We start from the raw sequence: 12,429 nt of genomic DNA on the forward strand, positions 1-12,429 counted from the left end.
TTTTTTTTAATTTTATTTTTGTTTAAAATATTACAGATAAGGCTTTTGATGCCATGAGAATGCATATGTTTTGAATTAGAATGATCCAGATTGTATTTAAACATTCCCTCCCTGTGTATAAAAATCTCCTTTGTTTCTAGGTGGAAGAGTTAGAAGTCAGTTTTCTCTTTTTGGTTAAATACCCCTCCCACTCTCCCCCTTCCCCTCCCCCTCCCCGTGACTCAGCAGGAGGAACCTGAGCTGTTTCTCAGTACCCAGTGTCCCAGGAGCACAGCATGCCCAGAGCTGGGAAGGGCCTATGTCTTCCTGTTCCTTTTATTTTACACATCACATACCAAAACCAAGGTCAGCCACCCCCTTGGTGACAGAACAGAACCGATAGTCGGTCCTGCATTCCTTCCACTCTCTGAGAGGGTCAGTGATTCAAAAAGCACAGCGTGTGCTGGGAGATGACTTTAAAGACGAGTGTCTGTTCTCTGAAGTCTGTTGCTCACTATTGACTAGAGTTGAAATCGGAAATGATGTGAGCACAAAGTATTTGGGAGGGAAGAGCAAGAACAGGGTTATTCTGGTGGAAGAGTGGAGTGAGGGAGTTGGTTTGGCACAGCAGAATCCTTTGCACATCTCTGACACCTCCTCTGTAGTCTTGGTCAAGACCATGGAACTATTCTGGATCTTTTTTTTTTTTTTTAAATCTATAAAATTAGATGCATCAGACTAAGGTTACTTTCAAATCTATTAAACTACAGAGGTCAGTAATTGACACGGTGAGGCATGTCTAAGAATTTCTTTATTGGCAATAATTGTCTATCACTACCAAATGATTATGATTGGGAAGAATTTAACAGAGACATTGGGGACTCCATGTGGAATATGGCTCTTCCCAGGTGCTCTTCTCTTGGTGAGCAGAATGGTATCATTCTGTTTTTTCTTTCACTGGGATATCTTGTTCAGTAACCCCTGGAACTCCTCGAAACTAACTTCTCCATCTCCATTCTGGTCCAGTTCTTTAAAGAGGTCCTCTAGGGTGTTTGGACCCTGGTGTTAGACAAAGAGGGTGGGATGGGGAGAGGAGAGAAAATGAATCAGTTACGTGCGGCTACACGTTCTCTGAAATTAGGGTTACTGTGTCTGCATTCTCAGAAGGCAGCTGAGCTTTTGATCCCGTGCTACTGATAGAGGTAGAAAACCCAACTTCAGCTGGAATATTGCTCCATGTCACAGAACAAGCTACCCTTTTCATTTCTATAACATACACTTACTATTTTAATGTCGATAACATGTATTTGAATATACTTGGTTTTCTATGTATTCTTAAGTATTTTTTTTTTTTATGCCTCTAAAACCATTCTTTTGGGATGGAGTCTGAGGCTTCACTGGACTTCCAAGGGACCCACAGCCCACAGATAGTTGAGGACCCCTGCCCCCAGGTTTCCTGGGAGCTGGGTTGTGCCCACCTCCAGGGCTGGGCTGGCATGTAATGAAGGCATTGCCCATGGCTTGCTGCTGGCTGGCACTATGCTGAGGTTTTCAGTAGCTTGTTCAGTTGCCCCAACCACCCGGTGGGGGAGATCTACCTTACAGATGAGGAAACTGAGGGGCTGAGACAGCGGCTGACTTACTCCACAGCTGGTAAATAGAGGACTTGGAGTCCAAACATTGACTCTGGAGTCCAAACCCTTAACTAGCAACTACCCTAGTTTTCCCCAAACCCTGGGCTGAGCCCACCTCTGTGTTAGGCAAGGTGACTTCGGATCAGTGGTTCTCACACTTTGGCCTGCATCAGAATCACCAAATGGGCTTCCTGACCTTACTAAATACATATTTTAACCGTGAGAAAATGAGAAGATAATGGATTATAAGGCTATTGAATTCAGCTGCTTTTCTTTTTAGTATCAACAATAGAAACCCTCTCAACAACTAAACCAGAAACCTTTTAACATGACATATTGGCAGAAGGGACATTTCTGGTTAAAATCTGGGAAGCAAATGCTTTCTTCTGAAGTTACAGCTAACAAGTGACCAAGTTGGACGTACCAATTGCATTCCTTCCCTTTTGAAGAGCGCTTTTAGTTGTGAAGGGAAGAAAGTGGAGCTCAGACAGAGAACCCGCCATTCCCCATTCCTTTTTGCTTCTAGGTGCGTTTTGATTTTGACAACTCTGGGATGGTTCTTTATGGCTAAAGAAACTCCATCCTCTCCCGAAGGTTGTTGAGGAACGCATGGTTGCCTCAGTAACACAAATTTAATTGCTTGGCACAAATTAACAGGCATTTAAATGCTTTTGAAATAGAAATGGGTTTCTGCAGAGAGCAATTTGTCAGCGGGAAGCGGGTTTTCTTAACAGGCCGCCAAGTAAGTGTTGGTCTTGGTGCGAGATCCCACCTAGAATGATGCAGCGAGGCCAAGGCCAACTGATATTAATTTTCCCGGCCTCAGTTTTCCTAAAGCCTGGCACGGACGTGCTGAATCCAGGCTGAAGGTCTTCGCGTGTTCGCATGGCTATCTGTGCGCCTTCCAGGCCCAGCCTGGTAAAAGTGCCCTCAGGCCTTCCATTTCCTACGGCTGGTCCAGAGAGTTCTGTGCTAAGGCTGTGGGGGAGAGGAGGCTGGCCCCTGCTTTCTAGGAGCTTGTCATGTGAAATGTGTCCTGCCTCCAGGGGAGGAAAGCACACGTTAAATGCTCTCCCTCCAGCGACACCTGTTCCCTGGCTGCTGCGACCCAGGTGGAGCTCTGATCTGTATCTAAGACCGTGCAGCCTTTTCCTGGCTCTGTTCCTCTCCCCTTCCCACCTCTCCCGTCATCAGAGGCCCTTTGGGGGGCTCTGTAGCTGTGCACTCACTTTTAGCAGATTGGGGAATTCGGTCTGAATCAATAGCCTCAGCTCCTCCTTCGACAGCTGGTTTGGATCACCTTCTTTAGCTGCGTACTTTTCAAAAATGCTCTTCAGTTCTTTTGGAGACATTTTTGCACTCATTTTGGTGTCCTGTAAATTGGGAAAAGAGATGAGCTTACCAAAAAGCTGAAGTGGAGTTTTATACTGATGATTGCCAGCAGGAGTTCAGGGCCGTTGGGCTGTTTCCTTGGCATAGGTGGGGAACAGTAAAGAAAAGGCTAAGGACTGGGGGCGGGGTGGGGGGAGAAAAAGAGGGGAAGGAGGAGAAGGAAGGGAGTGGAAACTGGGGGAACCGTACCAGTGACTGCGAGCATGTTTTAAAAATAATCATCTTAGACAGTATGTTAAATGTCTGTTCTTAGAGTACATCGGTTAGGAGATAGTCCCTGAAGCCAAACCTTTAATTAGTAATTATGACATTCTTCACTTTTTACGTACCTGGTCTGCACTCTGTAGGCTGCGGGTCTTGAAGAAACCTGACAACAGCTTCTAGCCTCTTAATTACTGGTAATATCTTTAGATAGCACAAACCCACTTTCTCTCCAGACTATTATCTTTCACACCATTCTGAAAGGAAGCAGAAAGAGCTCCAGGTAGGACTAAAAGCGCACTTACCTGGTCACTGAACAGAACAGCAAGGCAGCTGGGAGAATAAAACAGGAGTGTGGAGAGCTGAGCAGATCATGCGACTTTTATAGTCTGTGCAGACGGACACACCACCCTGATGATGAAATTTTCCTTTCATTTGCCATTTAAAGGTAATTATTAATGGTTTTTGAAATGCAACCTTAAGACTGCATGAACCTTATAATTAAGGGTGTTGTAAAACTGGCCAACCGGCACAGACTTGTTAAAGCACCTGACCCATAGAATGGGTTCTTAGGTCAGAGGAACAGTTCAAGAGGTCTCAGGTAGGGATAATCTCTAAGAGGACTTTAGCCACCAGGAGGCAGTAACCTGTCTATGAGGGAAAGCTTCAGCCCAGTGAGAAAACATAGACCCTGAGTAAAACATATTTATATCCATGAGATGGGGGAAGCTGTATGAAATCTGTTTGGCACACCCCAAATGGTCTGTTAGGCAATTTAAAATGTCCAGGGGCAGTGCAAGCAGGCTTCCCCGAGTTGTACTTTTGACAGGTAGGACAAGTAAAGTAGGCATTTTTCACGGCCTTATTAATATTTCCCCACCAATATTGATTCATAAATGCTATTATTTTGTCAGTGGACCAATAGTTTAATGCATGTACAGTAGTTAGGAGTGGAAACTTCAGAGTCTCTGGTAGGACTGGGTTGTTATTTGGTCTGAACCAGAACTTTCTCCTTTATCAAACTAGCAATTGTTAGATTTCCAATCTTGTTTTTTTGTTTTTTTTTTCCTAAAGCCAACTGTTGGGCTTCTCTAGCCAATTTTTCTAAGTTATCAGCTGGGGAACTATCCCTTTGGACCTTGACAGGAGTTTGCCTGCTGCTGATTCCTTTAAGGACTTCATTCCTTGTGGAAGTGTCAGCAAGGCGATTTCCCTTTAGCTTCCAGAGAGTCAAGTTTAGAGTGCCCTGGGATCTTCTTTGCTTTTTTAATCCTCACCTGAGGATATTTTTTCCATTGCTTTTTCAGACAGAGTGGACGGGAGTGAGAGTGAGAGAACGAGAGAGAGAAACACCGATGTGAGAGAGACACATCGATTGGTTGCCTCCCGCACGCGCCCGGGCCAGGGCTGGGAACAGAGCCTGCAACCGAGGTGCGTGCCCTTGGCCGGAGTCAGACCCAGGTCCCTTCTGTCCGAGGGCTGACGCTCTAACCACTGAGCCAAACTGGCCAGGGCTGCCGTGGGATTTTAATAATAGCTAAAGCAGCAGGTAAAAGTATAGCTTCCAATAATTCCTGAGCATACGGGCCATTTTTAGTTTTATTTCCACGGAAGTAAGGAAGCCACATTGTTTCCATAACATTCCAAAGTCATGAGCTACTCCAAAGGCATATGGACTTCAGTATAAATGCTGGCAGTTGGGCCCTTGGCTAAAACACAAGCCAGAGTGAAAGCATACAATTCAGCCTGCTGAGCTGAAATAGCCAAAGGTTAAAATGCCTCAGTTGCTTCAATTGCATAACCAGCACAGTACTTTCCATTTCCATTTCTAAAACACGAACCATCTGGAAATCATGGGAAAACAGCTTTACCCAGAGGAGTCTCCTGCAAATCATGACAAGGACTCAGGAGGTGATTGTCAGTGCCAAGCAGTCATGAGGGGCTTCATTGGTCTCCGAAGGGAGAAGAGTGGCTGGATTAAGGTTATTACAATGCGAAAGAGTTGTGTGAGGAGCAGTTAACAGAAGGATTTCATAGGAAAGAAGGCGATGAACTGAAAGATGCTGGGTGTGATGAAGATTCAGGAGGGCTTCTACTGCGTGGGGTACAAAGATGGTTAGAGGGGATCCTGCAACAATGTCCTCAGTGGCCTCAACCAAGAGGGCAGTGGTAGTAATGACTCGAAGGCAAGGGAGGATCCGGGGTGCAGTTGCTGACCAGTATCCTAGGGATCAGTGATGTTCCCCATGTTTTCTGGGTGAGTATTCCAAGGGCATTCCCTTTCTTTTCATATACAAAAGGGAAAAAGGTGATCTGATCATTGGGATGTCCGAGAGCAGGTGGGTTTGTTAAACTCTTCTTTGAGGCTTTAAAGAATGGCTATGTCCTCCCATTCTTCCCATAAAATTGGGTCAAGACTGTCATTCTTTAGTAAAACATACAGAAGTTTTATGATAAGAGAGAGATTCATTATCAACATGAAGAAAAGTTTCTCCAAGCTAATCCACGCCAATTAAGAGGGAGCATTAGAGAAAGCCCCTGTAGTTCCTCGGAGCCCCATCATTGAGGATTAGGAGGGCCTTGAGAAGGTTGGTTAGAAGACTAATTACAAGGATCAGGGTGCCTGAAGTATTTAAAGTTGCGACAGTCCCTTTTCCAAAATCCTGGCTCTTTGCAAAAATGGCAGAAACTTGGAGCCTTTTGGTTTTGTATTGGGGCTTTCATTTGCCAAGGCTGAAAATTAAAAATCATGGCATTCTTACTTCTAGGTGGCCCATCTAGACTATGAGTAAGCTGATTTAGCCAAATTAACTAAATCTAGGGTGGACATGATCTCTCATCCCTGGTCCTCTTAACCAAAAGGGAAAATCTTGCTTCAGCTCATTAACAAACAATGAAGTTCAAGGTTACCAGAGTGAAATCAACATCTGAAGGCCAGAGTTTTCCTTTAAAAATGACCTTTAGTTGATTATAATAGTCGGCAGGCTTTGGGAAAACCTTAGGAATTACTTGGAGCTCTCTAGCGAGTTCTCTAGTTTCTTCCCCCCAAATTAGAGGCTTGTTTTTCTAAATCCATTTCAGGGTGTTCCCATTGGGCAATTCTCATCCAATGTTGAGCCTGGCCTTCACCAACTAACATGAATTAGCTGATATAAATCAGAAAACCCAGGCTGATAGGTCTGAATAACAGTGTTGCATTCCTCAGCAAACTTGTGAGGATCCTCAGTTGCCGTAGGAAATTTTTAACTCCAGGGAACATATGAAACTTGAGGTTTGTTAGGATCCCTAGAGGGCTTAACTTTAAGTTGCCAGGTCCTGAGAAGCTGAGGAGGAAGGAGGGGAGAGAATTCAGAGGAAGATGGCATCAGAGGCGAACTGGGGGTGAGGAAGCCGTAGTGAAGGCAGTGTGGTATCAGAGGTGGAGCTTGAAACAAAGGAATTGGAGAAAAAGAGCTTGAGGATGCTGGAGAAGAAGCCTGTGGCAAAGTATTCATAGAATAGGGACCTGGAGATGAATCCAGTAGACTCTGTTAATTCTAAAACTTTATTTTGCAAAGAGGCAACTTCAGATTCTTGGTACCATTTGAATGTCTCAAAACACCATTCAAAATAGGCATTCCTTCCAGTTTTGCCAATTTTAGTGCTGTTATTGTCCAATTTGCTTTTAAGAAAATGAAATTTGAGTATCTCAGAGGTTCCCCACAAGTGGCCACTGATTTTCTGAATTACTGTTGGTCAAATCTGTCCATTTAGTTAAATATGTGCATGAAAAATGTTAAAGTTCCTGCATGAGGGATAGTCTTAAAATATTAAATAACTGAGATCCCATTTTTCAGAGACATTTCTCTAGAGCAAGGGGCCCAAAGAAGTCTGCAACAGCTCAAACAACCTGCACAGTAGAAATCAGCCAGCCTTGCTCTAGAACAGTCCGATCACAGAAGGATCAGACTGAAGGCTTAAAAAGCCAGTTCTAGGAAACAATCTGCTCTCTGGAGAGCATGACTGTATGTAGGCTGAAAGGCACTTTTTAAATGAGACAGTCCGGTCTAATACTCAACCAGAAGCTAACTGATTTCAGTAGAAATAGCCCCTCTTTCAAAGGAAATTGAACAAAAGCCAGCTAGTCTCCAAAGATAACCTGATCCTGAAGAAATCAGGCTGCTGGGTCAAACTAAGAGCTCACAAGCAACAGCAGATAGACAAAGCAAGGCCTTTTAACAAACAAAACCCACTCTAAACAGTTTTTTAATAAAGCCTGGAGAGCTTCAAAACTCAAAAAGAGGAAGCTCGATTCCAGGAGAAGCAAGCAGTTAGGCCAAGGGCTTTGTGTGGCGCCTGCTCCTCCTAGTTGCTCACCTGCTCTGATGCTGCTGGGTTCGGGAAGTGGGGGAGAAGATACACAATAATTTGTTGTTTTATTTAGCAAAGCAAGATTACCAAGTAACAGGGTCATTTTTCAACTTTTTAATTTGTTGTTCCCATATCTGCTTTTTATTTATGACCCTTTTCCTCACCAAATACGTTTTGTTAATCATTCTAGAAACTTGTGAAAACACTTGACTTATTTTTTTCAATTGGAAATACTTCAAACTTTTGGAACTATCAGGATTTAAAATTGGAGACTGCATTTATTTCTTTTGCAAAGAGTTATATGAAAGAACTAGGACATTTCCAGGAGACATTGATTTAATACTGATTGCAACTCACAAGAAGGGGTTCCAGATTAACTTTAAAAGCACTTACAGCTTTTAAACACTTGTACACTTAGACACTTACGTAATTTTCTCTGACCCTTTATTATATTACCTATGAACTGAGGATTGAATTATTGAACTGTATTTCTCTGTGATGCTTTTTAGTTCCAAAATTCTAGGAACTTATTTACCTTGGAGAACAAATCTTGTAGAGTCCCTTAAAAATTTCCTGCCAATCCTGAGTATTTACCATTCCATGCACCTTTGTTGTCTTATATACATTATTCTTGCTTTCATTACAGATTATTTGACTTTGGTGTGCAACAGCATTGACTACATATAAATGCCCTTCTTCGAGTAAAAATAGGCATTTTGTTTTTAGTTGGAAAATTTTACACAAAAATATTCTGATTTTGGTAATGTATTTTAATCAAGATTGTAGAAAATTTTTGGTGTTTTTTAGATTTATGCTTTGTTTTACCTGGAAGGAAGTAGACTTTTGTTGAATGGTTGTAACAAGAAATATCCTTTTCCTCTAAGACCTTTTTAAAAAAATTTAAATCTATAGAAGAGTTGCAAAAGTAGTCAATGAACACCAACCTACCTTTCGCCCAGATTTACTAACCACTAACATTTCCACATTTGCTTTCTCTTTCTATGGATGGACACCTTCCACTCTCAACCATTTGGGAATTAGTTACAGACATTCTGATACTTCCCCACTAAAATGCCTCAGGATCTTCTAAGGACAAGGACATTGTCCTACACAACCACAATGCCATTATCACAGCCCATATTCAAATCCCCCCAACTGTTGAAATAGCATCTTATATCATCTGTTCTCTCAAATGACCACTTGTGAGCTAAAATCAACATGGCAGTTGTTATATTTGAGTCTATTTTGAAGAAATTATTTAAATAATTATATATGATCTTAACTGATACGGAACTACATGATTTTAATAACTATATTATGACAGATACCATGTTATATATCAAACACATGGCACATATTGTATAATAACATGTGTACATGTAAAATCAACTCTAAGAAAAACATCTGGAACAGTATTGGTTAACAATGTTTTAGACTACAAATCTCTCATTTCAAGGGAAGACCTCTAATTAAAACAGGCCCATGCTGCTTGTGGTAAATGTTACCAGAACTTGAAAAACAACCCATGAGTCTTCTTAAATTTTCACTTGCTCCCCTCTGCCAGTCACATTTCTCATCTCTTATTTTTTCCTTTTACCTTTAGAGTCAGATGTGAGGGTAAACCTACATTGGGAAACACAAAATCCACCAATAGATATTGTCATGAAACATTAACTAAAAATATATGGAGACAGGCGATAAATAAAGGGCGTGTTCAAAAGAGTGCATTTTGAAACCAGAGAAGGGGAAAAAATGACAGGCACAAGATTGGTAATGGAAAAATGGAAAGGCAAAGGTTATTTCACACCTCTGTTCAATTGCTTGATCTTTGGACAGACTTCAGTTTTTCCTGGGAAAGCCAAGAGCAACTTACTGTAAAAGCTCTGGGCACCACAGGCCTCCATAGCCATGTTATTCAACTCCAAGCCCACAGCAGGCAGTGCCTGGAGAAGAACCTTTGGAAGAGGGTCCAGAGTCAGTATCTAGGCCCTGCAAAGCCAATGGGTGTGACATGCCACCTATGGGTTCGTTGTTGTCTTTGATCCTGAGGTTTAAGAGAGACGCAAACTAAGAGCACCCTTCCCCTGCTTGCCTGCCCTGTGCTCCACGACAGGGCTCACCTGCTTTTGCACGTCCCGCCTCTGCCTCGGCTGTGAGACTCACTGGCTTGGGGGACTGCCTGTGCTGCCCTGGGGGTTGAGTTTCCAGAAGCTTCTTCGTCATAGCCCGTGCGTACTGAGGCCTGATTTTTACCATGGGCTGTGTGCTGCCCCGACACCTGACCTATTAGCTTGAGCAATTCTCACAGCATCCCTCTACAGAGACATTTAAGGACGTCTTCGGGGTCACATCACTGGAGGCTGGTAGATCAGGGATTCGAGTCCAGGCCTGGCCTGCGCCCTCGGCCACCATGCCACTGTCCCTTCCCAGGAGGAGGGCTTCTATGAGGAGAGCTGGTCAATGTTATGAGGCCCAGAGGTAGGACTTAGACTTCAATGTCATGGTCACACCTGAAGGTCTAAGAACATTCTTTTCCTGATGGAAGTAACATAGGCCCTTGTTTTACTGGTGGGAAAAAAACAGGTTTAAAAGACGGGAAAAGGTATATATTTATAGCCCTGCTCGGTGTATTCACCGTCGGAGTTCCCTGCTCGTGCTGCTCCTCAGTGCCGCAGGTTGGAAAGGCTGCAAGGGAAGTAACAGTCCTGCCAGGCGATAGGCGGTTTGAGTGCGGTAGCGCCTGTCGGCCGCATGACCCGCCTGCAGCTCAGGACAATCCACGGGACCTTGGAGACCCTTCCACTGCTCTTAGGCCCACTGACCAGTGCCTCAGTCTCCTCCGTTAGTTTTTGATAAAAATCCAGGGAGATTTCATTATGGAGCACTTGATCAGAGCCTGAGGCTGTGCTGGACTCTGATGGAGACATACAAGAAGATGGGCCCCACTTTAGTTTATGAGAGGAGGCTCATAGCTGAAAGGATGGGGGAGATTCAAGTTGTATATAAAGGACTGTATCCATTTCCCATCGCTGCTGTAACAAATTACCACAAAATTAGTGGCTTAAAACAACGCACATTTTCTTATAGTCCTAGAGCTCAGAAATACAAAGTGGGTCGACAGGGCTGCGTTCCTTCTGGAGGCTCCAGGGGAGAACCTGTTTCTTTGCCTTTGCCAGCTTCTAGAGGCTTCCTGCGTTCTTTGGCTCGCGCCCCCCTCCTCCACCTTCAAAGCCACCAAGGTGCCTTTTCCAATTTCTCTCTCTCTCTCTCTCTCTGTCTCTCTCACACACACACACACACACGCCCCTCTGCTTCATTGTCACATGCTCATCTCTGACTCCTGCCTCCCTCCTATAAAGACCCTGTGGTGACATTGAACACATCCAGATAACCCAGGGTAATCCTTCCCATCTCAAGAGCCTTAATTTAATCATATATGCAAAATCCCTTTTGCCATATAAGATATCATATTCACAGGTCCTGGGGACTCGGACTTGGACATCTTTGGGGGCCCATTATTCAGCCCACCAGAAGGACTAACTGCAAATAAATGAACAGCCTATAGGTTATTTATTTGGTAGGGTGAGCATAACAATGGTATTAATTATGGGGCAATAAGAACGAGAGGGTGCCCCTATACATGAGCCCTTGTGGAACGGCAGGGAGAAGGCATCTTAGGAAAAGTAGTGGAGAGGCCATATGTACGTAGTGGAGTTGTGGGGAGGAGGGCAGAGGAGCCACCGGCAATGGCCTTGTTTGACTGGGGTAGGAACCGTAGGTTAGAATATGTGGGTAGTGCCAGGTGGGTACTGGAAATATCAAGGGGAACAGTTTATAAAGTATATGATTTTCTAACCACTATGCTCTATACCTGAAGCTAATACAAAATAATATTGAATGTAAACTGTAATTGAAAAAAATAAAAAGAATGTGTGGGGAGAGCATAGCTAGATGGTTCCTCAGTGAGGTGGAACCTGAGTTCCACTGGAAGCGATTAGATTTGATTCACAGCCATGGGAGGCTGCTGTAGCTAGCAGTGCGACACAGTATTACTTAACATAATATTGATATAAAATTCGTTTACACTTTATGCTCAACTTGACTATGACTCAGAGAATCAAAATTAGAAGCAGGCTTAAAAAATGAGCAGAAAAAGCTAATGGACAGTAAGAAAGGTTTGGTGAATCTTTGTAAAGGAATATACCGGAAAGTTTGAGAGAATCACTGTGTGTGTTGTCTGACTGGAAATGGTCTGGGGGGGAGCTCCCCTAGTGCCCCCAAATGAGATCTACAAAGTCAAGGGACATGAGGTAAGCCAGACTTACCAGGGCCCTGTCAGAGGCTTATGCTCCTTAACTCACTGCCACTTAGGAATTTCATCTTTGATAAGAGAATCTAACTTCCCTAGACTTTGTTGTCTAAGGTGCCCAGGACTCATGAAGTCTTGAACCCATTACACTTTTATTATGGGCTGCAGAAACTTTGGTAAAGGTTAATTAGTGCATATTTGTCCTTATGTGGTACTTTTACATCTCTTAAAGCGTTATCACCGCCAATATTCGTTACTTATTGATCTTCTTTTATTTTTTTCTTATGATATATAGCTCAGTTCCAAGAAAGGACAGAGCTGTAGTGGGGATCAGGCGACAGCCAGTGTTTATTTAGGCAGGCTGAGGTGATCTTTTTGCAATGGAAGAGGCATTTTTTCCTTACATGCAAGATCTAGGGAATTATGGAAATGCTGGGATTAAAACTAAAGCCTATTTGAGGTTCTTTTCTTTCACCACCCAGGTAATGATAAAGATACGTTTTGAAACTGTGATATTCTCCTGTCTCAGAGGCTTTTTGTGGAAGGAATGTGAGGAACAAAGAT

At 43.3% G+C, this 12,429-nt stretch overlaps 2 protein-coding genes across 4 annotated transcripts in view; one reads left to right on the plus strand and one right to left on the minus strand.

Annotated features, from left to right (window-relative positions):
• Nucleotides 1-12,429, plus strand: part of CTPS2 (CTP synthase 2) — an 88,813-nt gene that overhangs the window by 43,655 nt on the left and 32,729 nt on the right. The window lies entirely within an intron of this gene.
• Nucleotides 788-2,977, minus strand: S100G (S100 calcium binding protein G). Its single transcript, XM_016211174.2, has 2 exons — nt 2,843-2,977; nt 788-1,038 (listed from the first exon to the last, which is right to left on the minus strand). Exons 1-2 carry the CDS (start codon nt 2,975-2,977, stop codon nt 934-936), a joined length of 240 nt encoding a protein of 79 aa, XP_016066660.1. The 3' UTR covers nt 788-933.

The sequence above is a fragment of the Miniopterus natalensis genome, chromosome X (assembly GCF_054644295.1).
Source record: "Miniopterus natalensis isolate mMinNat1 chromosome X, mMinNat1.hap1, whole genome shotgun sequence".
In the NCBI taxonomy this organism is placed as follows: domain Eukaryota; kingdom Metazoa; phylum Chordata; class Mammalia; order Chiroptera; family Miniopteridae; genus Miniopterus; species Miniopterus natalensis.

Coding starts and splice junctions, on each gene's coding strand:
- S100G (XM_016211174.2), bottom strand. CDS start 2,977: ATGAGTGCAAAAATGTCTCCAAAAGAACTGAAGAGCATTTTTGAAAAG. Junction 1,039..2,842: donor AATTCCCCAATCTGCTAAAA/GTGAGTGCACAG, acceptor GTCTAACACCAG/GGTCCAAACACCCTAGAGGA.